At 38.9% G+C, this 24,813-nt stretch overlaps 1 protein-coding gene across 2 annotated transcripts in view; it reads right to left on the reverse strand.

The window, feature by feature from the left end:
- Window positions 1-8,809: 8,809 nt before the first annotated feature.
- Window positions 8,810-24,813, reverse strand: part of RECQL (RecQ like helicase) — a 47,188-nt gene continuing 31,184 nt past the window's right edge. For both annotated transcript variants that reach the window (XM_026502299.4, XM_026502300.4), the window contains 9 exons: window positions 23,490-23,656; window positions 22,586-22,667; window positions 21,482-21,630; window positions 21,275-21,392; window positions 20,564-20,702; window positions 18,904-18,995; window positions 10,621-10,840; window positions 10,178-10,307; window positions 8,810-9,657 (listed from right to left, as the gene is read on the reverse strand). In XM_026502299.4, the coding sequence (XP_026358084.2) occupies window positions 9,514-9,657; window positions 10,178-10,307; window positions 10,621-10,840; window positions 18,904-18,995; window positions 20,564-20,702; window positions 21,275-21,392; window positions 21,482-21,630; window positions 22,586-22,667; window positions 23,490-23,656 (1,241 nt within the window). In that variant the 3' untranslated portion in view covers window positions 8,810-9,513. The remainder of the gene's footprint in view (window positions 9,658-10,177; window positions 10,308-10,620; window positions 10,841-18,903; window positions 18,996-20,563; window positions 20,703-21,274; window positions 21,393-21,481; window positions 21,631-22,585; window positions 22,668-23,489; window positions 23,657-24,813) is intronic.

The following is a 24,813-nucleotide window of genomic DNA, read 5'->3' on the forward strand; positions in this document are numbered from 1 at the left end:
ACGAATCAGAATGCCCTGCCTCCTCTCCCTCAGCCCCCCACAGCCTGCCCAGGCTACCTCCTAAATAACTCTGGAGTCTATCCAGTTTGCTTCATTCTCTGGCAGATGAGAGTGAGTTCTCAACAGTAAAACTGACCTGCCTCCTTCCTGTTCTCCCAGGTTCCAGAGTTAAGCCTCTCCCTTCCCTTTGTACTGGGGGGGCCCAAGAAGCAAATAGGACGTGCCCATGACAGTTTCCCAGATAGAAGTACTTTGAAAGTGCTAGACAGGTGATAGAACTGGTAAGTACATGAAACCGACTACTTACATTGTGACCACAACAAAGCTCTGGGTATTTTGTGATAGTGTAAACATTTTTAAATTTTTGATAGAATATAAAAATAAAAAAAAACTATGAGAATAACAAATACCCTGTTGAAAAGAAAAGACCACTTCCATCACCAATCAGCCTGTGGCCTGAGGCCCCAGCAACGTTTTGGTTGACTGGGCTCCAATCTGTTCTTCAGCCAGGAGATCTTGAATTACGAGTGGCTCACAACGTTGGTGCTCTGTGAGTTCTGATGGCATGAATGAGAGACCAATAGAGGCATGAACATGGGGCAGATGAGGGTCATTCCCTCCAGAGGCGTCTTTCTCAGGACAGCTCTATCAACTTCAGAATGGTACCTCAATTCAGTGTTGATAGACAGTGGCTAACCTTGATCTCCAGCCCCTCTGCAGCGAGGTGAGGCCATATAACTGCTCATCACCGATGGAAGATAAACATCTAGGCTGAGGAAGTTGAGAGTGGTTGTGTCCTCTCCACATGCCTCCCGCCTCGGCTGGCAGGGTGACATCTGTATCACGTGAACCACACATTTGCGATGGCAGATCCACAGCTCGAGCAGGTCTGGATTCCTGAGTTACTGACCACAGATCTCTACGTTGCACTATATGATACATAATCTTTATCGTGTGAAGCCACTGTGATCTGAGGGTTGTCCTTTGTAGCTGTTATATACACCCTAAATAATGCACAAATCAAAGTAATGAGACCACGATTGCAAGCCACAGGGCTGGGGGCACTGTAGAACTCAGTCTGTGATGCGTGGGAGGCAGAGAAGAGCACTGGGAAGTCAGAGAATTTTTATTTGAATCTCATCCTGCTGGGTGATGTTGGGCAAGTTATTTAGCACTTCTCAGCGTGGGTTTCTTCAATGAAAAAATTCGTAGTAATATCACTCACTTCGTGAAAATGGTTGTGACAATCAAGAGTCCAAGAATGGAAAAAGGCTTTGAAACCAGGGGCTACAAATGTCATTGGCTATTATTCTAACAGGTGACACATCATGCTTATTAAAAATCTGTTGAATAAATAAATGCGAATGAAGGAATGTGACTAAATGGATGGGAAGTGCTCAGAGCCACATCTTGCTTCCCACTAATAAAGGAAGGACCAGGGTGATCTGAACACCATAAAATGAGAGTCGGCCCATCAGTCTGTGGGGTGAAGTGAGAGCTGCAGGAGCAGGACATTAGTGAGAACCTGAAACCACCTTTCCCTCAGTCCAAAGAACTGAGAGGACAAAAGAAAATGAATAAGGGGCCCTAAAAGAAATCCGAAAGAATCAGACTTTGCCCTAAAATTATGTTAACATTTTTCCTACTGTTATGGACTGAATGTTTGTGTCTTTCCCAGATGAGTAAGTTGAAGCCCTAAAGCACAATGTGATGAGATTTGGAGATGGGCCTTTTGGGAGGCAATCAGGGTTAGATGAGGTCATGAGGGTGGGGCCCACATGATGGAATTGGTGCCCTTACAAGTAGAGACCAGTGATGTGAGGACATGTGAGGACACACTGAGAAATCAGCTGTCTACAAGCCAGGATGAGAGTCCTTATCAAGAACCAAATCAGCCAGTATCTTAATCTTGGACTTCCTTCCCAGGATCCAGAAATATGAAAAATAAATCCCTGTTGTGTGTGCCACCCAGCCTATGATATTTTGTTACAGCACCCTGAGCGGACTAGGACATCTACTTCCCACAGAGGCCACAGTTTAGGAACACTAGCAACAGCCTACAATGTCTGACACACCAACTGCTTCTGCACGTTTGTAAAGCACCCAGCAGAGCGTCCGCACATGCAGACCCTCAGTAAATACTAGCCATTATGATTTTCTGAGAAAACATCCTGTTATATTGGAAAAGATATGGATTTCAGAGAAGATTGTTCCAAGAGACCTTGAGCGAGTTACTCTTAGAATTTACATTTCTTCACCTATAAAACTGGCCAGCACCTTGCATGGTTATTGCTGTGATTCTGTGTGTGAAGGAGCCCTCTCCACATCACAGGCACTCAGCTACTGGTGAGTCCAGGACCAGCATCCACTCAGCATTTATTACACATCAGGCACTGGGCTAGATGAAGCAAGACCAGAGCCAGGGCCTTTACCAAAGAGAAAGGAGACTTTAAATTTCAGGAAGATAGGATTCATTTTGCAGCAGCTCCTTCCACAGCCTCTAGAGAGACTTTCAAAATCATGCCCACCTTCCCCCAGCCTCAGTCAGTAGTTCACCTGTATTCTGAGAACACCAACAGTTCCAAGATCTCACGACCTCACTCAGAAAGTATTCTTCAACCCTTGTAACTGTAGCCTCTACCGGTCCTCACAGTATTATTCCCCTTCTTTAAAAAATCATCAGCAACTACCTGTCTATTCCTGCTGGGAATCTAGTCCACACCTTTTAACCTGACATATTGGTTAGGAAAACATTAACTACTATACAACTTGGAGCCCAAAATTTTAGTGTTGTAATAAGCAGAAATGGATTTATTGATCAAGTAAAGTCCAAAATACATGTTCTTGATTAGCAGGCAGTTCTCTGCCAAGTGGTGATTCGGGGAACCAGGTTGCTTCCAACCTGTGGCCCTACCATCCTTAACATTTGGCCTTCAAGGTCAGTGTGCTTATGGTCATATGCATCAAACCACAAAGGAAAGAATAGGAAAGATGTCCCTTGGGAGGCATTGGTCAGCTTTGCCACATTAACAAGCAACCCCCAGATCTCAGTGGCCTACAGCAACAAAAGTTCATTTCTGACTTCCATACATGCAGGCTCTAGGCAGGCTGCAACTCTGTTCCATGGGACTTCTCACTCCAGGACGCAGGCAGAAGGAACAGTTCTCCTGTGGAACATGCACCTTCTGATAGCAGAGAAGAAGAACAAGAAAGTGAAAACTCACACATGGACACATGGCAAAAGTCACATCTGTTCACATCCCATTGGCCAACATACGAACCATGGCCAAGTCCCAAGTCAATGGAATGAGATACAAACACTCTTGCAGAAGATCCTTCGGTCACATGGCAATGGGCAGGAAGGAGAAAGTAAATAATTTCAAACAATACGTCAACCTATTACAACTGCTCCCCTCCATCTAGGGTCCATGATAGACTTTACTAATTAATCCCAGCACCCTTTCCTCAGAATCCTTCTCAACACATTTCAGGAAGTCATTGCCAATACTCTGGGTTTGAAACAAAAAGTTGAAATCGATATGCTGTTCTTATGTGACCTCGCAGGTTCCCATAAACATTACAGATTCCCATCTCTGAATCTCTGCTTCAGCCTGGAAGAAGCTCAGCCTTCCTAGACCTTGTCCTGCCAGCCTATCAAATCCAATCCATCCTTAAAAGATCTGTATTTTATGTCCATTCTTTCAACAAGATTCATTGAACACCGAGCATAGTACCTCACAGACATGGTTGCTGAATGAACCAGTTTCACATCACCTGTGTCTAAGGACACAAATGCTCAGTGAACATTTGTCCCTTGATTAATAGCACTATTCCCTAGAACAATGGGAGTTAGTGTCCCATGTAAAATGTGGATAAAAAGATTCTATAAAGGTAAAAAGGCCCCAAGAGTGATACACAAAAGAAAGTCACAACCAATACAAACAAAGACTTTACTGGCAACATGGCATCATTAAAATCATATCTCTCAGTTCTTAGTGCCAATGTGAATGGTTTGAACTCTCCCATAAAACGCCACAGGGTTGCAGATTGGATAAAAAGAAATGAGCCATCCATTTGCTGTCTACAAGAGACTCATTTCGAACCCAAAGATGCATTCAGACTGAGAGTAAGGGGATGGAGTACCATCTTTCACGCAAATGGACCTCAAAAGAAAGCTGGGGTAGCAATTCTCATATCAGATAGATTGGATTTTAAACTAGAGACTATAGTTAGAGATGCAGAAGGGCACTATATTATTCTTAAAGGAAGTATTCAACAAGTGGATATGACAATTATAAATATATATGCCCCCAACAGGGGAGCAGCAAGATACACAAGCCAACTCTTAACCAGAATAAAGAGACATATAGATAAAAATACATTAATAGTAGGGGACCTCAACACTCCACTATCAGAAATAGACAGAACACCCTGGCAAAAACTAAGCAAAGAATCAAAGGCTTTGAATGCCATACTTGACGAGTTGGACCTCATAGATATATATAGAACACTACACCCCAGAACCAAAGAATACTCATTCTATTCTAATGCCCATGGAACATTCTCAAGAATAGACCATGTTCTGGGACACAAAACAGGTCTCAACCGATACCAAAAGATTGAAATTATCCCCTGCATATTCTCAGACCACAACGCTCTGAAATTGGAACTCAACCACAAGGAAAAATTTGGAAGAAACTCAAACACTTGGAGACTAAGAACCATCCTGCTCAGGAATGACTCGATAAACCAGGAAATCAAAAATCAAATAAAACAATTTATGGAGACCAATGAGAATGAAAATACAACAGTCCAAAACCTATGGGATACTGCAAAGGCAGTCCTAAGGGGGAAATACATAGCCATCCAAGCCTCACTCAAAAGAATAGAAAAATCTAAAATGCAGTTTTTATATTCTCACCTCAAGAAGCTGGAACAGCAACAGAGGGACAGGCCTAATCCACGCACAAGGAAGCAGTTGACCAAAATTAGAGCTGAAATCAATCAAGCAGAAACCAGAAGTACAGTAGAGCAGATCAACAGGACTAGAAGCTGGTTCTTTGAGAGAATCAATAAAATTGACAGACCACTGGCAAGACTTATCCAAAAGAAAAGAGAAAGCACCCAAATTATTAAAATTATGAATGAAAAAGGAGAGGTCACGACAAACACCATTGAAATTGGAAGGATTATTAGAAATTTTTATCAACAGCTATATGCCAATAAACTAAGCAATCTGGAAGAGATGGAATCCTTCCTGGAAACCTATAAACTACCAAGATTGAAACAGGAAGAAATTGATTTCTTAAACAGGCCAATTAATTATGAAGAAATTGAGTCAGTGATAAACAACCTTCCAAATAACAAAACTCCAGGCCCGGACGGTTTTCCTGGGGAATTCTACCAAACATTCAAAGAAGAAATAATACCTATTCTCCTAAAGCTATTTCAAAAAATAGAAACAGAGGAAAGCTACCAAACTCATTCTATGAGGCCAATATTACCTTGATCCCCAAACCACGCAAAGACCCCCTCAAAAAGGAGAATTACAGACCGATTTCCCTAATGAATATGGACGCCAATATCCTCAACAAGATACTTGCTAATCGAATCCAACAGTACATTAAAAGGATTATCCATCATGATCAAGTGGGATTCCTACCTGGGATGCAAGAGTGGTTCAATATTCACAAATCAATCAGCGTGATACATCATATCAACAAGAAAAGACTCAGGAACCATATGATCCTCTCAACTGATGCCGAAAAAGCATTTGACAAAATACAGCATCCTTTCCTGATTAAAACCCTTCAGAGTGTAGGAATAGAGGGTACATTTCTCAATCTCATAAAAGCCATCTATGAAAAGCCTACTGCAAATATTATTCTCAATGGGGAAAAGCTGGAAGCCTTTCCCTTAAGATCAGGAACTCGACAAGGATGCCCACTCTCGCCACTATTATTCAACATAGTACTAGAAGTCCTTGCAACAGCAATCAGACGACAAAAAGGGATCAAAGGTATTCAAATCGGCAAAGAAGAAGTCAAAATGTCTCTCTTTGCAGATGACATGATACTCTATATGGAAAACCCAAAAGAAGCCACTCCCAAACTATTAGAATTTATAGAGCAATTCAGTAACGTGGCGGGATACAAAATCAATGCTCAGAAATCAGTTGCATTTCTATACACGAACAGTGAGACTGAAGAAAGAGAAATTAGGGAATCCATCCCATTTACAATAGCACCAAAAACCATACGTTACCTTGGAATTAACTTAACCAGAGACGTAAAGGACCTATATTCTAGAAACTATAAATCACTCTTGAAAGACATTGAGGAAGACATAAAAAGATGGAAAGATATTCCATGCTCATGGATCGGAAGAATTAACATAGTTAAAATGTCCATGCTACCCAGAGCAATCTACACTTTCAATGCTATCCCGATTAAAATACCGAGGACATTTTTCAAAGAACTGGAACAAATAGTCCTTAAATTTGTATGGAAACAGAAAAGGCCCCGAATCTCCAAAGAACTGTTGAAAAGGAAAAACAAAGCTGGGGGCATCACAATGCCGGATTTCGAGCTGTACTACAAAGCTGTGATCACAAAGACAGCATGGTACTGGCACAAAAACAGACACATAGACCAGTGGAACAGAATAGAGAACCCAGAAATGGACCCTCGGCTCTTTGGGCAACTAATCTTTGACAAAGCAGGAAAAAACATCCCGTGGGAAAAAGACAGTCTCTTCAATAAATGGTGCTGGGAAAATTGGACAGCTACATGCAAAAGAATGAAACTTGACCACTATCTCACACCATACACAAAAATAAACTCCAAATGGATGAAAGACCTCGATGTGAGACAAGAATCCATCAAAATTCTAGAGAAGAACATAGGCAGCAACCTCTACGACATCGGCCAAAGCAACCTTTTTCATGATACATCCCCAAAGGCAAGAGAAACAAAAGATAAAATGAACTTATGGGACTTCATCAAGATTAAAAGCTTCTGCACAGCCAAGGAAACAGTCAGAAAAACTAAGAGGCAGCCCACGGAATGGGAGAAGATATTTGCAAATGACACTACAGATAAAGGACTGGTATCCAAGATCTACAAAGAACTTCTCAAACTCAATACACGAGAAACAAATAAACAAATCAAAAAATGGGCAGAAGATATGAACAGACACTTTTCCAATGAAGACATACAAATGGCTAACAGACACATGAAAAAAATGTTCAAAATCATTAGCCATCAGGGAAATTCAAATCAAAACCACACTGAGATACCACCTTACGCCAGTTAGAATGGCAAAAATAGACAAGGCAAGAAACAACAATTGTTGGAGGGGATGTGGAGAAAGGGGATCCCTCCTACATTGTTGGTGGGAATGCAAGTTGGTACAGCCACTCTGGAAAACAGTGTGGAGGTCCCTTAAAAAGTTAAAAATTGAGCTACCCTATGATCCAGCCATTGCACTACTGGGTGTTTACCCCAAAGATACAGACGTAGTAAAGAGAAGAGCCATATGCACCCCAATGTTCATAGCAGCAATGTCCACAATAGCTAAATCGTGGAAGGAGCCGAGATGCCCTTCAACAGATGACTGGATTAAGAAGTTGTGGTCCATATATACAATGGAATATTACTCAGCTATCAGAAAGAACGAGTTCTCAACATTTGCTGCAACATGGACAGCACTGGAGGAGATAATGCTAAGTGAAATAAGTCAAGCAGAGAAAGACAACTATCATATGATTTCTCTCATCTATGGAACTTAAGAACTAGGATGATCAGTAGGAGAAGAAAGGGATAAAGAAAGGGGGGGTAATCAGAAGGGGGAATGAAACATGAGAGACTATGGACTATGAGAAACAAACTGAGGGCCTCAGAGGGGAGGGGGGTGGGTGAATGGGATAGACCGGTGATGGGTAGTAAGGAGGGCACGTATTGCATGGTGCACTGGGTGTTATACGCAACTAATGAATCATCGAGCCTTACATCGGAAACCGGGGATGTACTGTATGGTGACTAACATAATATAATAAAAAATCATTAAAAAAAAAAAAAGAATGAACCAGGTGCTTTGTCATGCATATGATTTACTCCTCTTTACGTTACTCCGAGGCAAGTCTTCTCTGCATAATTTACTGGTGAGGAGGAACACACATACATAAGGTTTAAGGAGATTACTTTGCTCGTGAAAGATCTAACTCAGTTCCTTATTAAATCTTTAAGTCACGACTCTAGGCTAATGTAGTCCAGGTCCTACATATTTAATTCACTAGATACTTTCACTGATCACAGAGATTGTGTGGCAGGGTCATCTGTACAATAAATGCAGTGTCATTCAGATGTTTTCTTTGTGACCCTCTCCACTGACACTTTTAGCTGTAAAATATTGTGAATAGATCTCTGTGCGGGCCATTCTAGAATAACACAGTGTAAGTGCATATCGTGCTTCCTTTTTGGTACTCACTAGAATAACTTCATCATCTCTGTACAGAGGTTGTATTGCTGCGAAAATACAACGCACAGGGCTTAGGTTCAGATCACGAGTTAATGCTGAGACGTACCAAAGGACGAGAATAAAGTCAAAGTCTTCATGCAGATGGGTGAACGATGGGAGCTGCCTTAATTGGTGAAACTGATTTAGAAGAAACATTTGAAAACTTAATTTTAAATCAGATGGCTCTTTCATCATATGGAGAAGATGGGCTAGATCCAAATATTGATTTAGAAGATTATGTAGTTCTTAAAATGCCTTTTTTAATCCAAATGAAGTTCCAAACACACGAAAGTCACAATAAAGTAAATGCACTGATTTAATGAAGTTAAGAATACAGAAGTGATAATGATTTCAGTGGGAAAGTTTCAAAATATAAATAAAATTGCAAAGATCAAATAATTTACAGTTACATTTACATTAGTGGTCAGTTTTCTGCTGGAAAAAAGTAAGGATTTAAGTTACTCCTGATTTGGCCTTGGAGCAGATTTAGCTAGGCTGTTATCTACTTAGCCAACAACTTGGTCTGGTATGCCAGACTCATTCTTTGATTAGGAAATATCCGAGAGGGTTATGGTTTCAAGAGGCTTATTGTTTTGACTTAGAGATATAGCAACAGCTTTTTTGCTATTATCATTTATATTGATACCTTATTCCTTTTACATTTAGATTCTACAGCTCTTATGAGCTGAAATCACTCCCTTTCTGTGATACGCCTATGTAAAATATTCCATATGATAACATTGCTATCAAAAAGTATGTCAAGGGATAAAGGATTTAAGATAGATATGTGAATTCATTCTTACATGTTTTACAGTAAAATTATTTTTCTTTCATACTGTAAATTTATATAATTCATGATCTTAAATTTTCAAGTCTTCAATACTTCAGAAGTAAGTTCCATATGTATAAAATACTAATAAAATTGTCTTAAACTTTTAACTACAAAATAATAATGTATACATACATAAACTGTCTTCTTGGAAAATTTAGAAACACTCATGCATCATCAATTTTTCTTTTCTTAGTCCCTGTATTCTTAGATTGCTGAAGCATGTTTGCAGACTTCTGGAAGTTACCTGAATTTTTTTCTTCCCTTTTTTTATCACCTCCTTCAGAATGACAAGTTTGAGATGATTCAATCTATAAATAAAAACAAAGCAAACATTCTGGTCAAAACTCAGCTGTTCCATTTTCTTTTCAGATTACTAATCCCACTGGTCCTTCATATGAGCCCTATCCTGAAGGGATACGTCAGAGACACAGTGGTACGTGGCCTGCTTTTGCAGGCTTGAGAGTATGTAGTGTGTGAGAGTCACTGGTTCTCGACCTCTGCTGCACAGGCCGACTTCTCAACCAGTGTTGATCCACAACCAATGTTGTGAGGGCAGGGTGCATTGCAAATTAGACAACACTAAAACGGATTCTTCATGTTCTAAAAGGTTGGAAACTCTAGTCTATGTTAAAAGGTAGACTAGTTTAAATTATTAGTTAATATCTCTACAGAAAGCAAAGGTATGTTTTCTCTCTTCCATGCTCAGATTCTAAGAAGAAAACTGCTTATCTCCTCTTGTGTTCCACTGGGCCCAGGACAGTACCCGTTAACAGCATTCCATAAGGTCTAATGTGTTTCTTCAGTATGTAAAAATTAATAGCCAGGTACCCTGAAACAGCTCTGCGCGGGCTTCTTTACTTGCATGGTAATGACATGTGCCTCGTTGTTCAGAAGATTAGCTTTAGGTCCTATTTTCAAATATGAAATGGTAGCATAAGCTGTAAAACTGTAGTCTTCTCTGTGGAAGATAAAAAGGCCAACAATCAGAAAGGTTTTCAGAAATGATAAAAAACTGAAATTTATAAAAAATTAACCATAAATGCAATAATTTTAATACACTAATTGGGAATGAAACTTGCACAAAACAAATACTTTCTATAAATTGCATTTTTTTTGACATGCAGTGATCAGTTAAAGTTGTAGTGTATTAGGTAAATTTTATATGGCATTTAAAAGTTGTACATGAAACAACTGGAAAACTGGTTCTGTTGCAGTTTTGAGAAACAATCATAAAGACAACACCAAAGGACAAGAAATGGATTTGCATCTACTTAAGATACTGCTGTAGAAGAAGGTGTGCAATCATCTTCTCCAGGTCTTCACGAGGAAGTTTAGGAGGGGCGACACCTGCCACTCTCAATTTTGCTGCACCCTTTCCCATCCAAGAATCAATGAGTTTCAGTGGTGTGAGCTTTTCATTCAGGTCCTCTGCCTGCTTCAGGATCTTGATTAGATCTCTGCAGTGTGCTGCCACATTCTTTCTTTCACATGCTATAATGAGACAGGCAACTGGGATTTAGAAACTACCGCAAGCACAGGCTAGTCGAAGTGGTTTAAGATGAGTCAGCATCAGCTACCCTAAACTGGTTTTTCTGCATTAGAACTAGGCTGTTCCTTAAGTCTATCACTAAACCAAGAGTCTCTGTAAGCCATTATTGAATTTACATTAATGTAAAGACAATAAGCTGGTTACCAGAAGGCCTCTAGGTGTGCTCTAGGAACCAGAGTGTCTTCCAGACATGACTGAGAGAGATTTATAAGAGAATCAGTCTGTTTTTCATATTTACCTGATCTGTACTCATTAAACAACATTATGAAAACTATGGCTTCCTCCGTACTCTGATTTAGAGACAGTAATGTCCTGGTCAGATTCCTAATTATTGATTCTAGCACCCTGATTATATACATCAGACTCCTGTTAATGCGGTCAGTATAATGCAGTATAATAAACTCATACAAGTTTCTCTAGCTGCAAAGTTATATATAGTGACCTTCACCCAAGACATCAAAATTGGGAGAGAACTGGTTAGTCCAACTCTTCAGGCACAACACACAGGATGAAAAAAGTGAAAATACAGCACCAAAACACTGCTAAATTAGTGTCTGAGTGGTTAGCCATTATCTACATCAGAAATGATTGACCATAATCTCTCCTTTGCATTAAATTTCTCTTCCCAGTCAGTGACTAGCCTTTTCTTATAATAGCATTACTATTCAGAATTTAAAATTTCCTTCACTTCTTAAAAATTTAACATGCCCATAATATAGCAATGTAAGATTCATACTTCCACACAGCACTTTTCCTTTTATTTACCTTTACTTTAAAACTTGTGAGTTGTTACTTCTGAATCTAGAAAATGCTATTCACAGCTTGCTTAATCCATTTTGGGGCCTAATATTGCCCCCATGTAGTCCTAGCTATATATATTAGCCTATAAAGTTTAAAGAACGATGAACTAGGGACCGTTCTAGTCCAAGATGGTGACACAGGAAGATGCTGAACTCCCCTCCACGGGCACACACCAAATCTACACCTATTTATAGGCACTTCCTCCTGAAGAAGAACTGAGGGCTGACTGACCAGCTTCTGTACAACAAGACAGACCACCTAGAGAACACTGAGAAAGACTGAGATGTGGGAACAAAGGGTGCCCCCCACCCTCGATGCAGCAAACTGCAGTGCAGAGGATTGTAATGAGGTACCAGGAGCAGATTCATCTACGCTGGGCCACAGAAAATAAAACCCATGGCTTAAAAGAACCACCAGAATATAAAGGAAATAGCCCTTGAACCCTGCTAACTATCTCTGAATTGGAGGGTCCAGTGAGTGCCACAATTTATGTTCCCCCACCACCTTGACAGCATAGATGGGAGCGGGTCCAGGCGCCCTAACCAGCCTACCACCTCAGTGAACTCTGAGTCCCCAACCCACACCAGTCGCAGCTGTCCCACCAAGGCAGCCCCATGGTGGTGCACACCAGGACAGCCCTGGTCAGTGCTCACTACAGCTCCAACTCTCTCACCATGCTGAGGCAGGCACAAAGCACCTCAGAACAATCTAGGCCTGCAACCCTTTGGCTTCAGACAGCTTTCTAGGGAACGCCCCATCTGCCCTGCCTGGTCAACCTGGCTTGCACTCACTTCAGGTGTCCTTCCATGGCACCATCTGTGCAAAGAGCACTATGAATGCCCCAGCCTACACCCTTTCAACTACAGCTGACCTGTCAGGTTGTCCCTTGCACAAAGCACCCAAGGACCTCCCCGGCAAGCAACCTGCCACAGCTCTAGCTGCCCCCACCAGGGCACCTTCTGTGCATGCCAGAATACCCCAATTTACACCCACTTTAATTTCAGCCATCCTGCCAGGGTGCCCTATGCATGGAGAACCCCAGTTCCACCCCTGGCTTGCACCCACTTTAGCATCATCTGTCCTGCCAGGGCACCCTCTGCAAAGAGACTCAGGAATGCCCCAGCCCTCACCCACTTAAATTCTACCCATCCCACCAAGGCAACCTCACTACAGGGTCCCCTGCAACCTCCAGCCCACCCCAGCCACAGCTCCAGCCAGCCAACAAAAATCACCAGGCATATACTACCTACATAAACGGGACAACCACACACTAAGACCATTCCTTCAAGTTTGGGATAAGGAGCAGTTCTGCCTAATTCATGGAAATGAACACAAAGTCAAGCAAAATGGGGAGACAAGGGAATATACTCCAAAAAACAAGACAAAATCTCAAAAAAAGAACTTAATGAAATGGAGATAACAATACGCCTAATGAAGAGTTTAATGTTCTTAAAAATGGTTGCTAGACTAAGAATGAAAAAACTCTGAGAACTTCAACAAAGAACTGGAAAATACAAAGAACCAGAGTTGAAGAATAAACAACTGAAATGAAAAATACATTAGAGGGAATCAACAGTTGATTAATGGATGCAGAACAGATCAATGATCTGGAAGATGAGTAAGGATAGCACCCAAGCTGAACAGCAAAAATAATTTTTAAAAATGAGGATAAGTTAAGGGATCTGTTAGACAACATCAAGTGAGCATTCATATTAGAGGGGTCCCAGAAAGAGGAGAGAGAAAGGGGCAGAAAATTTGAAGAAAGAGCTGAAAACTTCCCTAAGGAAGGAAATAGACATCCAGATTCAGGAAGCACACAGAGCACCTTAACAAGATGAACTCAAGAAAGTCCACACCACAACACACAATTAAAATGTCCAAGGTTAAAGATAAAATTGTAAAAGCAAGAGAGAAACAAAAAGTTACGTATAAGAAAAACCACATAAGGCTACCAGCTGATTTTTTGGCAGAAACTGCAGGCCAGAAGAATGTGGTATGATACATTCACAGTGCTGAAAGGAAAAAATCCTACAATCAAGAGTACCTAGCAAGATTATCACTCAGAATTGAAGAAGAGATAGAGTTCACAAACAAAAGGTAAAGGAGTTCATTACCACTAAACTGGCCTTACAAGAAATACTAAAGGGACTTCATTAAGTGGAAAAGAAAAGGCCATAATTAGATGTAAGGAAATTCTCAATAAAAAGATGTAAAACATGGCAACATATACATAAACCATGGAGGGGGTGTGAAAAAGTTTTAGAATGTGTTCAAACTTAAATGACCATCATCTAATATACACTGCTTTATACTTACAATGTTAATATATGAACCTCATGGTAACCACAAACCCAACACCTGTAATAGATAAAATAAAGGAAAAAAAATACAGTATACAGAATATAATCAATGGTACTGTAACAGTGTTATGTGGTGATAGATGGTAACTACACTTGTGATGGGCACGGTATAACTTACAGAGGTGCTGAATCACTATGTTGTACATCTGAAACCAATTAACATTGTGTTAACTCAAATAAAAGAAATAGGAATTTAAAAAATAGGGGCTCTAGGTTGGCTTGTCAGTGGAGGATACAACTCTTGATCTCAGGATTGTGAGTTTGAGCCCCACGTTGGGCATAGAGATTACTTTTTAAAAAATTTTAAAAACAAAACAATAAAAAGGCAAACTTTAAAAAAATGGGGGAAAAAGTAACAATAGAAAGCCAAACATAACACCACAGAAAGTCATCAATCACAAAGAAAGCAAGAAAAGAGAACTACAAAAACAACAAGAAAACAATCAACAAAATGGCAATAAGGACACAGCTATCAATAATTACTTTAAATGTAAATGGTCTAAATGTTCCATTCAAAAAACAGAGGGTGCTGGAATGAATTAAAAAACAAGACTCGGGGCGCCTGGGTGGCTCAGTCGGTTAAGTGCATGCCTTTGAATCAGGTCATGATCCCAGGGTCCTGGGACTGAGTCCCACATCAGGCTCTCTGCTTATTGGGGAGTCTGCTTCTCCCTCTCCCTCTGCTGCTGCTCTCTGTCAAATAAATAAATAAACTCTTAAAAAAAAAAAAAAAAAAAAACAAGACTTAGTATATGCTGCCTAAAAGAGACTGACTTCAGACCTAAAGACACATACAAATTAAAAGTGAAGGGATGGAAAAACATATGCAAAATGGAGGCAAAAAGAAAAGCCAAGTAGCAGTACATATATCAGACAAAATAGACTTTAAAACAAGGACTAGGGCAGTCAAAGGGCATTACATAATGATAAAGGCACAAATCCAACAACAAGACATAAAAAGCGTAAATATCTATGCATCCAACACAGGAGCATGTAAATACATAAAGCAAACATAACCAAAGAGAGAAACTGACAGTAATACAATAATACAGAGGAACGTTAACACACCACTTACATCAATGGATAGATCATCCAGGCAGGTGAACAAGGAAACTGTCTTCGAATGACACATGAGACTAGATGGACATAACAGATATATACAGAACATTCTATCCAAAAAGAGCATATTACACATTCTTTTCAAGTGCACACAGAGCATTCTCTGGGACCTATCACATTAGGGGACAAAATTAAAATAAGCCTCAATAAATTTAAGACTATGGAAATCATACCATGCATCTTTTCCAACTGCAACAATATGAAACCAGAAATCAATCACAGGAAAAAAAACTAGGAAACACACAAACATGTGGAGGCTAAACATGCTGCTACATAACTAATGGGTCAACAGATAAGAAATTTTTAAAAATACATGGAGACAAATGAAAATGAAAACACAACTGTCTAAAATCTTTGGGACATATGTTAACTAGCATTTAAATAAAAATTTGAAACAAAAAAGAAATCTTTGGGACACAGCAAAAGCAGCTTTTTTTGTTGGTTTTTGTTTTGTTTTGTTTTTTTAAGATTCTGTTTATTTGAGAGAGCATGCACAAGTGGGTGGGAGGAGAGGGAGAAGCAGACCCCCCTGAGCAGGGAGCCTGACACAGGGCTCAATTCCAGGACCCAGACATCATGACCTGAGCCGAAGGCTGACGCTTAACCAACTGAACCACCAGGCACCCCAAAAACAGTTTCAAGAGGGAAATTTATTACCAATACAAGACTATCTCAAGACAAGAAAAATCTCCAATAAACAATCTAATATACCTAAAGGAACTAGAAAAAGAACAAAACCCAAGGTAAATAGAAGGAAAGAAATAAGATCAAAGCAGAAAGGAAACAGAGACTAAAGAAAAGATAAAGGAAACTAAAAGTTGGTTCTTTGAAATAATAAAGGAAACGATAAACCTTTACCCAGACACTCATCAAGAAAAAACAAGAGGATCCATATAAAATCAGAAATGAAAGCAAAGTAACAATTAACACCCCAGAAATACAAAGGAATGTCAGAGAATATTATGAAAAATCAGATGCTAACAAACTGGACAACCTAGAAGAAATGGATAAATTGCTAGAGACATGATTCTCTGAAACCGAATCGGGAAAAATCAAAGTCTGAACAGACTAAGTACTAGTAACAATATGGAAGTGATAACCAAAAAACTAGCAACAAAGTCCAAGACCAGATGGGTTCACAGATGAATTCTACCAAACATGTATCCCCTCAAAGTATACCAAGAAACAGAAGAAAGCAAGCTTCCAAATACATTCCATGAGGCCATAATTACCCTGATACCAAACCAAAGACAACACACAAAAAGAAAGCTACAGGCCAATATCACCTATGCACATAGATACAAAATTTCTCAACAAAATATTAGCAAACCACATTCAACAACACATTAAAAGGATCATTCACCAGAATGAAGTGGTATTTATTCCCGGAATACATGGATGGTTCAATATTTGCAAATCAATCAATATGATACTCATTTACAAGAGGTAAAATAAAAACCATGTATCATCTGAATAGATGCAGAAAACACATCTGACAAAATTCAGCATCCGTTCATGATAAAAACTCCAAAAAGTAGGTGTAGAGGGAACATATTTCAACATAATAAAGGCCATACATGAAGAATCTAGAGCTCACATTACATTCAATGGTGAAAAACTGAGAGCATTTTCTCCAAGGTCAGGAGCAAGACAAGGATGTCCACTTTTATTCAACATAGTACTGGAAGTCCTAGCCACAGCAAGAAAAAATAAATAAATCCATATTGGTAAGGAAGAAGTTAAAATATCACTATTTGTAGATGACATTATACTATACATGGAAAACCTTAAAGACTCCATGAAATTATTAGAATAAATTAATTCAGTAAAGTTGCAGGATACAAAATTAATACACAGAAATCAGTTACATTTCTATACACTAATAACGAAGTAGCAGAAAGATAAATTAAAAAGACAATTCCATTTACAATTGCACCAAACATAATAAAATGCCCAGGAATAAACTTAACCAAGGAAGCAAGAGAACCTATACTCTGAAAACTATCAAACACTGATGGAAGAAACTGAAGATTACACAAGCAAATGGAAAGATATTCAATGCTCATGGATTGGAAGAATACTGATAAACTGCCTACTACACAAAGCAATCTACAGATTCCGTGTAATCTCTATCAAAATACTAACACCATTTTTCACAGAACTAGAACAAATAATCTTAAAATTTGTATGGGACCACGAAAGACCTCAAACAGTCAAAGAAATCTTGAGAAAGAACAAATCTAGTTCAAATCACAGATTTTAAGATATACTACAAACCTGTAATAATCAAAACAATATGGTACTGGCACAAAAACAGACACAGATCAATGTAAAAGAATAGCCCAGAAACAAACCCACCCTTATATATCTGGTTAATCTATGACAAAGGATGGAAGAATATAGAGAAAAAGACACTCTCTTCAATACATGGTGTTGGGAAAGCTGGACCACTTTCTTCCCATATACAAAAACAAATTCAAAATGGATTAAAGACCTAAATATAAGACCTGTAACCATAAAATTCCAGAAGAGAACACAGGCAGTAATTTCTCTGACATCGACCATAGCAACATTTTTCTGAATATGTCTTCTCGTGCAAGGGAAACAAAAGCAAAAATAAATTACTGGGACCACAGCAAACCAAAAAGCTTTTGCACAGTGAAGAAAACCATCAAGAAAACTAAAAGATAATCTACTGAATGGGAGAAGATATTTGCAAATGACATATCCAATAAAGGGTTAGTATAAGATATATGAAGAACTTACACAACTCAAAACCAAGGGGAAAAAAAACCCATAATCCAATTAAAAATGGGCAGAAGACCTGAATAGTTTTCCCAAATAAGACCTACAAACAGTCAACAGGCAGACACATGAAAAGATGCTCACCATCACTCATCATTAGGGAAATGCAAATTAAAACCACAGTGAGACATCACCTCACACCTGTCAGAATGGCTAGAATCAAAAACACAAGAAACAAGTGTTGGTGAGGATGTGGTGAAAATGGAACCCTTGTACGCTGTTGGCGGCAATGCAAACTGATGCAGCCACTGTGGAAGACAGTATAGAGGTTCCTCAAAAAGTTAAAAACAGAACTACCACATGATCCAGTAATTCCCCTACCAAGTACTTACCCCCAAGAAACAAAAACACTAATTTGAAAAGGTACATGTACCGCTACGTTTATAGCCATGATATGGTAGCATCCCAAGTGTCCACTGATATGCCATTGTGGTATATATATACAATGCAGTATTACTCAGCCATAAAAAAGAATGAGATCTTGTCATTTGCAACAATAAATGGACAGAAGGTATTATGCTAAGTAAAATGAGTCAAAGACAATACCATAGGTTTTCACATATATGTAGAATCTAAGAAAAAAAAGCAAAGGAATAAACAGAAAGCAGAAACTGACCCACAAATATAGAAAACAAACCAATGTTTGCCAGAGGGGAGGGAGGTGGGGAGATGGGTAAAATGGATGAAGGGGAGTGGGAGTACGGGCTTACAGTTATGGAATGATTAAGTCATGGGGTGAAAGGCACAACACAGGGAATATACAGTCAACAGTACTGTAACAGCATTGCACGGTGACAGATGGTAGCTACACTTGCAGTGGGCAGCACAGTGCAGACTTATGGAATCACTGTGCTGTACCCCTGACACTAATGTAATATTATGTGCCAACTCTACTTCAATTAGAAAAACCATGAACTCACCAATGTCTTTACAACAATTATCACACATTTTGTCGCATGCTTCTGAATTCCACACTTCATCAAAATGTTGAGCTATCAATACACGGCGACACCTACAAACACATTTAGAGATACAAATTACTAAATGACCTGATAAGTTTTAAAAATCCCTATTTCAAAACACAGAATTATACATTATATTAGTTTCCTAATGCTGTCATAACATTACCACAAGCTCAGTGGCTTAAAACAACACAAATTTATTATCTTAAATTTCTATAGAAGTCTGACATGGGTCTCTCTGGCTTAAAATCAAGGTGTCAGCAGGAATGGATTTCTTCTGGAGGCTCTAAGGGAGAATCTGTTTTCTTGTCCTTTCCAGTTTCTAGAGACTGCATGAATTCTTGGCTCATGCCTCCCTTTCCTCCATCTTCAAAGCCAACGACCTTCCCTGCTTCCTTCCACATTTAAGGACCCTTGTGATTATCCTAGACCCATCCAAACAACCCAGGGTTATTATACCCTAGTCTCTGGGGGCTATTCTCCTACCTACCACATAATTTTTTCTGTATGTATTTTTACCACATAATTTTTTCTGTATGTATTTGATAAATACTTCTTTTAGAAGTTGTCTAAGATTCCCTTTGAGATTCAATACTGTGCAAAAATTAAGAGAATTTTCCTGATAGCAAAGCAGTTTCTTGTATTTTAGCAGTTTCTTGCATTTGACTGTAAACCCCAAAATATGCTTCTTGGGAATCTACTGGATATCTAAGGAAATTTTCATTTTCTTATTTAACTAGATTGTTGCACCACCTATAGGAAAGAAATGACATTTTCTGTCACAGTCCAATCACTGGTTATCAGTTCAAAATTTTAGAGTCCTTTTTAGGATGAGCAATAAGAGTATAAAAATGACTAATACTGAAAAGCCATCAGGGAACTATACGGTCTAACTAAAACCACCCCAAATAGATTTATATTTATTTCTTAAGGAGAAACTTAACCCTGCTCTCAACTATTTCATCAGCCCATCAGCTGGTGAGATGGTACCTGTTACCAAGCTCAGCTCTCAAAATGCCTACCATACATACCTTTTCAAAATTAGTAAAGCATGTAGCTGTATTTCGGAGCCAGAGAGAAAAGGCTTGGACTCATTTGTATCAAAACTTTCAATAAAAGGGGGATGGATGAAATAAGGTGAAGGGGATTAAGAGGTACAATCTTCCAGTTATAATATAAAGATGACTGGGTGATGTACTATACAGCAGAGGGAATATAGTCCTTAATATTCTAACAGCTCTGCAGGGTGACAGAGGGTCACTAGACTTACTGTGGTGACCATTTTGTAATATATATGAATACTAATTCACTATGTTGTACATGTGAAACTAATAAATATTATATGTCAATTATTCTTTAATTAAAATCAGCATCTCAATATGCTTGTTTTACTTTAAAAAAAAACTCCAATAAAAAAGCGTTTTGGAGGATTATCAGGGAGAGAGAGAATCTCTCTTCTTGAATTAAGGCAGATGCTGAGGGTTCATGTACTGACATTTGCTTTTACAGGTTTGTACTTGATATTCTACAGTGTATTTACTTACTGAGCAAGTACTCAAAGTAATTTCATATAGTGCTTATGTTTAAGTGACAAGTTATAAAAAGGTATGTGGCTTACTTGCTTATGTTTTGACAGTATGATACCATCTCATAAAGCTTCTGTTGTCCTACATTTTCCATCACCACCATTGAACTTATTCTGAATATATCTCCAAAGCCATAATACAAAATACAGTCCGCTTTCATGTCATCTCGACCTGTAGTGTGAGAAATCGATTGCATAATTACTTGAAAATTTCAAAATATGCAAAAATAATAAGTATAAAATCAGCTGACAATGCTTCACAGTCTACATATATCACATCTAGAAATTTCAGAGAAATGAAAGTTAATTTTTAATACCTGCCTTCAAATTATAAAAAGAAAAAATGACTAAAGAGACTTATCAACAATCAGCTTTATAACTTAAAAAAATATGTGCATAACCTAGTTACTGAAGTTATAAACTTGAAACCACTAATTAAAAATTCAGAAGGCAAAGATGGACATCAAATTATCTTAGCAAACATAGGAAACAATTCATAACACTCCCATACAAGTAAGATAAGCACTTAAGTACATAAGTACAATTAAGCATAAAACTGCAAAAAAAAAAAAAAAAAAAAACCAACTACAAATTAAAATTAAAAAAACTGCAAAAAGGACTTCATTGTTCTAAAATACTAGCTAATAAAGAAGATTAAAAATACAGAATTGTTAAACATCATCTATAGTATAATTTTTAGAAAAGCTTTGTTAAAAGTTACTTCTGGATAGGAGTTGTACATACCTGCACGTCCACTCTCTTGGTAATAATTTTCAATAGATTTACTCATTGAATGATGGATAACAAACCTCACATCTGGTTTATCAATTCCCATACCAAATGCAACTGTGGCCACTACTACCTAAAATGTTTTAACATTTTATGTTAATTAAATCAAGTTAAAATATTTTTAAATGTTAACTAGGCTTCTATTGAAGATATATACTTAACCTGAATTTCATTGGCTGACCATCTTCGATGAACATTGGTTTTATCTTCTGGTTCCATATTGGCATGGTACGCTCCTGCTTGAATTCCCAGTTTCTGTAAACTAACTGTAACTTGTTCAGAGTCTTTCTGAGAAAAGCAATATATAATTCCTGTAGTAAAATATGTTCAATTGTTAGGTATATAGAATTTTTAACACACATTCAAGATACTAAATTGGGAGAAAAAGATTTAGGAAAGATTCCAAGGTCCTGAACACATAATGACTTTCTCACATAATTCAAGATTTGACCAAGCAGCCTGCTCAAAAGCACAAATAAGCCCTGAGCCACCAGTGCTGGTTCCCATTATCTCTTTTTTCTCTCGAGTATGGTATGAAAAGTTTCATGTGCAAGTGACTGGAGATCACTGCATCGAACACAGCTAACAGGTTTCTCTATTTGCAGGGCTAGCCAGAACTTCTCACGTGCTGACTGACACACCCTGCGAAGCTCCAGGAGGGATAAAGAGCTGCGGCCTTTCCCAAACTTGACCCTGGAGATCCTTTCACCCAGGGCACCATTAGTAGCTCCTGAAAATCTGTAGAACAGCTTGGAAATGCTACTTTTACACAAACTCTGTGCTTCAGTAACACCTGTCTATGCATTAATCCTGGAACATGCAGACAAATACTCTCAACTCCATCTACAGTTAACTCATTCAATATGTACTGTTTATTCCTTAATGTGTCCTTTGCTATTAAGGACTGTATATTATATCCCTTTGGAAAAGCACACCTTAACCTTCTGTCTTATACACAGCGGATACTTACTAAACATGTGCTCTTGGTAATTAGCATTATGTCATTAGGTCCACTATTTAAAGCAATTAGGTGCAAATAAACAAAAATAAATCAGTTTTATGACTCTTATAATCTGTCCCATGAGCAAATGACACACCCAGTTTCTAAGATCACCAAGCAAATTAATTTTATCCTACCATTTTCAAGTACCTTCTGCCATGCACTAATATTTTTGGTTGTTAATAATTTATCAGTAGATCAGTGTAATATTAATTACTTCTCAAAAGTTCTCGCTCAGTCTTCAAAGTTGGTTTGTTTTTTATTACCTGATTGCCCTTTGTATCTCCCATTAATGAGCTTTACAATATCCTCGATAAAATCTTCGGTGTTGGAGGGCTTCTGCCGAATCTAAGAAAAAGCTAACTTATTACAAAGTAAATTAATGAGCACCATCCACGTAGCTGTTTACTTAAAACTTTCAGGGTGCCATACTTTTATGGGCACAGTGCTTTTTCTCATTCTTACATTTACCTCCCTGACTCTTCTTGATTCTTGGTTTTGAATTTACCAGGGAAGAAGCAGCAAACTTATAAAGATGGAGATCTTTTTATTTTATGGGTTTTTTTTTTGTTTGTTTGTTTTATTTGAGTAGGCTCCATGCCCAGTGTGGGCAAACGAGATCACAAACGAGATCAAGACCTAAGCTGAGATCAAGAGTTGGATACTTAACTGACTGAGCCACCCAGGTGCCCCTATTTTCTGATGTTACTTTTATAAAAACATAAACCCTGGCATAAATAACTTCAGTGAAAACTCAGAAAAATATTATCTATTCTTTTAAAAGGATTAGAAAGAAAGGAAAAAAAAACAGCTATTAAGCTATATAATCTAAATGGAGTATCAGCAAATCTTTAATGGCATATTAATATTGTATTATTTTGTAATAACTTCAAGAAATGTCATTAGGGTCCTTGGTATCAATCTACTCCTTCCCTCCATCCCTGCATAAGAATGTGCATCAATTTCACAAGGCGATGTCTTTTATTTAACCCAACAAAGCAACAGAGATACATGAAGAAAGCATTAATTACTGATCTGCTTATAATCACTTCATGATTTTAAAAACTTTTAAACAGAGTTAACTGTTAGTCATGTAAATAAACACAATGAAAAGGTCACCTCTGCTGCAATCCTTTATGAAAATAATAAACTGACATAGAACTTACAAACCTCATAATAAAGATTCGGCCGATTAAAAGAAGCCGTGAAAGTAAAACACTTTTCCACACACAGTATTTTCTGGGCATCCTTCAGAACATGGCTTGTCGCGGTTGCAGTCAGCCCCATTAGCGCTGTGTTAGGGAACTGCCGCTTCAAGATACCAAGTGCCTTGTAATCTGGAAAAGAGAAAACACCAAGTGACCCACTTTCTACCCTTAAGGAGTAAATGACATCTTACCATTACGCAGTTAAGCAATGGTTGCTGGATTGTCTTTCCCCAGCTCCCAATATCTAATCTGCACTTGGCTGCCTGGCCTTTCTGAGTAGACAGACATTAGGCTACTTCTAACGGGTTCTTCAGAAACACTGTTCTGGCCCGCAGGCGAACTCGCTGTTGAAGAGAGGGAATACTCAAACATTTCCAGTAAGCTGTGCACTGCTCTGCACCCTTTGACCAGCGGCTTCAAGAGGCAGTGGGAGTGGCCATAGCGTGTGAATCTCTTACAACTGACAAGAGATAAAAGAGGCCATCAGCCAAACCCCTTCTACCACCACTATCCCCCAAGTGTGGCAAATGCAGACCAGAAAACTTTTGGTGAAGGCGCTGGTTTTTATAAAACTTATTTCCGGGAAACCATTCTGGGCTCATATTTGCCGTGAACGTTTCCATCACTAGATGAGTTGTCCTTAAGTACCTGAATTACTTGGAGAAAGTGGAAAGGAACTGTGGTTGAAACTGCTAAATGCAAAGCTAGAGGACTACTATGAAAACAGAGAAGGCTGTGGTTGGGGAATTGTGAAGGTTTCAAGGAGGTAACATTTGAGTTGGGTCTTGAAGGACAAGCAGAAGCTCACTAGGAAGGGTAGAAGAAATCACCAGGCGGAAACACAGCACATACACTGCAAAGACACCAGCATGAAATGACCCAGCACAGTCAGACAACAGCCAGCAGGTCCACTGAACTAACTCACAGACTGTCCAGCTGGGTGCATCTACTGTCAGCTCCAGGAAGCTGGGAACCATGTTCCCTGTATGGCTCCAAGTGAAAGCTAGTCCCAAAGAGGACCTTGTGCAAGGTGGAGCAGGCAGAAGTGAACCAGCTGCCATGACTCTCTGAAGATCTCTCCAGGCAGATGGGATGAAGGACAGCTGCCGAGGCAGCCAGCCAGTTCTAGCTGGTCCTAGTTTTTTTCCACTCTTCCCTCAGCTCTTCTTCCCAACTGTAGGCCTTGCCCATCAACGGGCCCCATTAGACGCTTGGCTGCAGACCCACAGTGCTGACAGCTACTCGGAGGAGAGAGCTTACCAGAGACCTCTCATGAGCTTCCCCTT

The sequence above is a fragment of the Ursus arctos genome, unplaced genomic scaffold, assembly GCF_023065955.2.
Source record: "Ursus arctos isolate Adak ecotype North America unplaced genomic scaffold, UrsArc2.0 scaffold_26, whole genome shotgun sequence".
Taxonomy (NCBI): Eukaryota; Metazoa; Chordata; class Mammalia; order Carnivora; family Ursidae; genus Ursus; species Ursus arctos.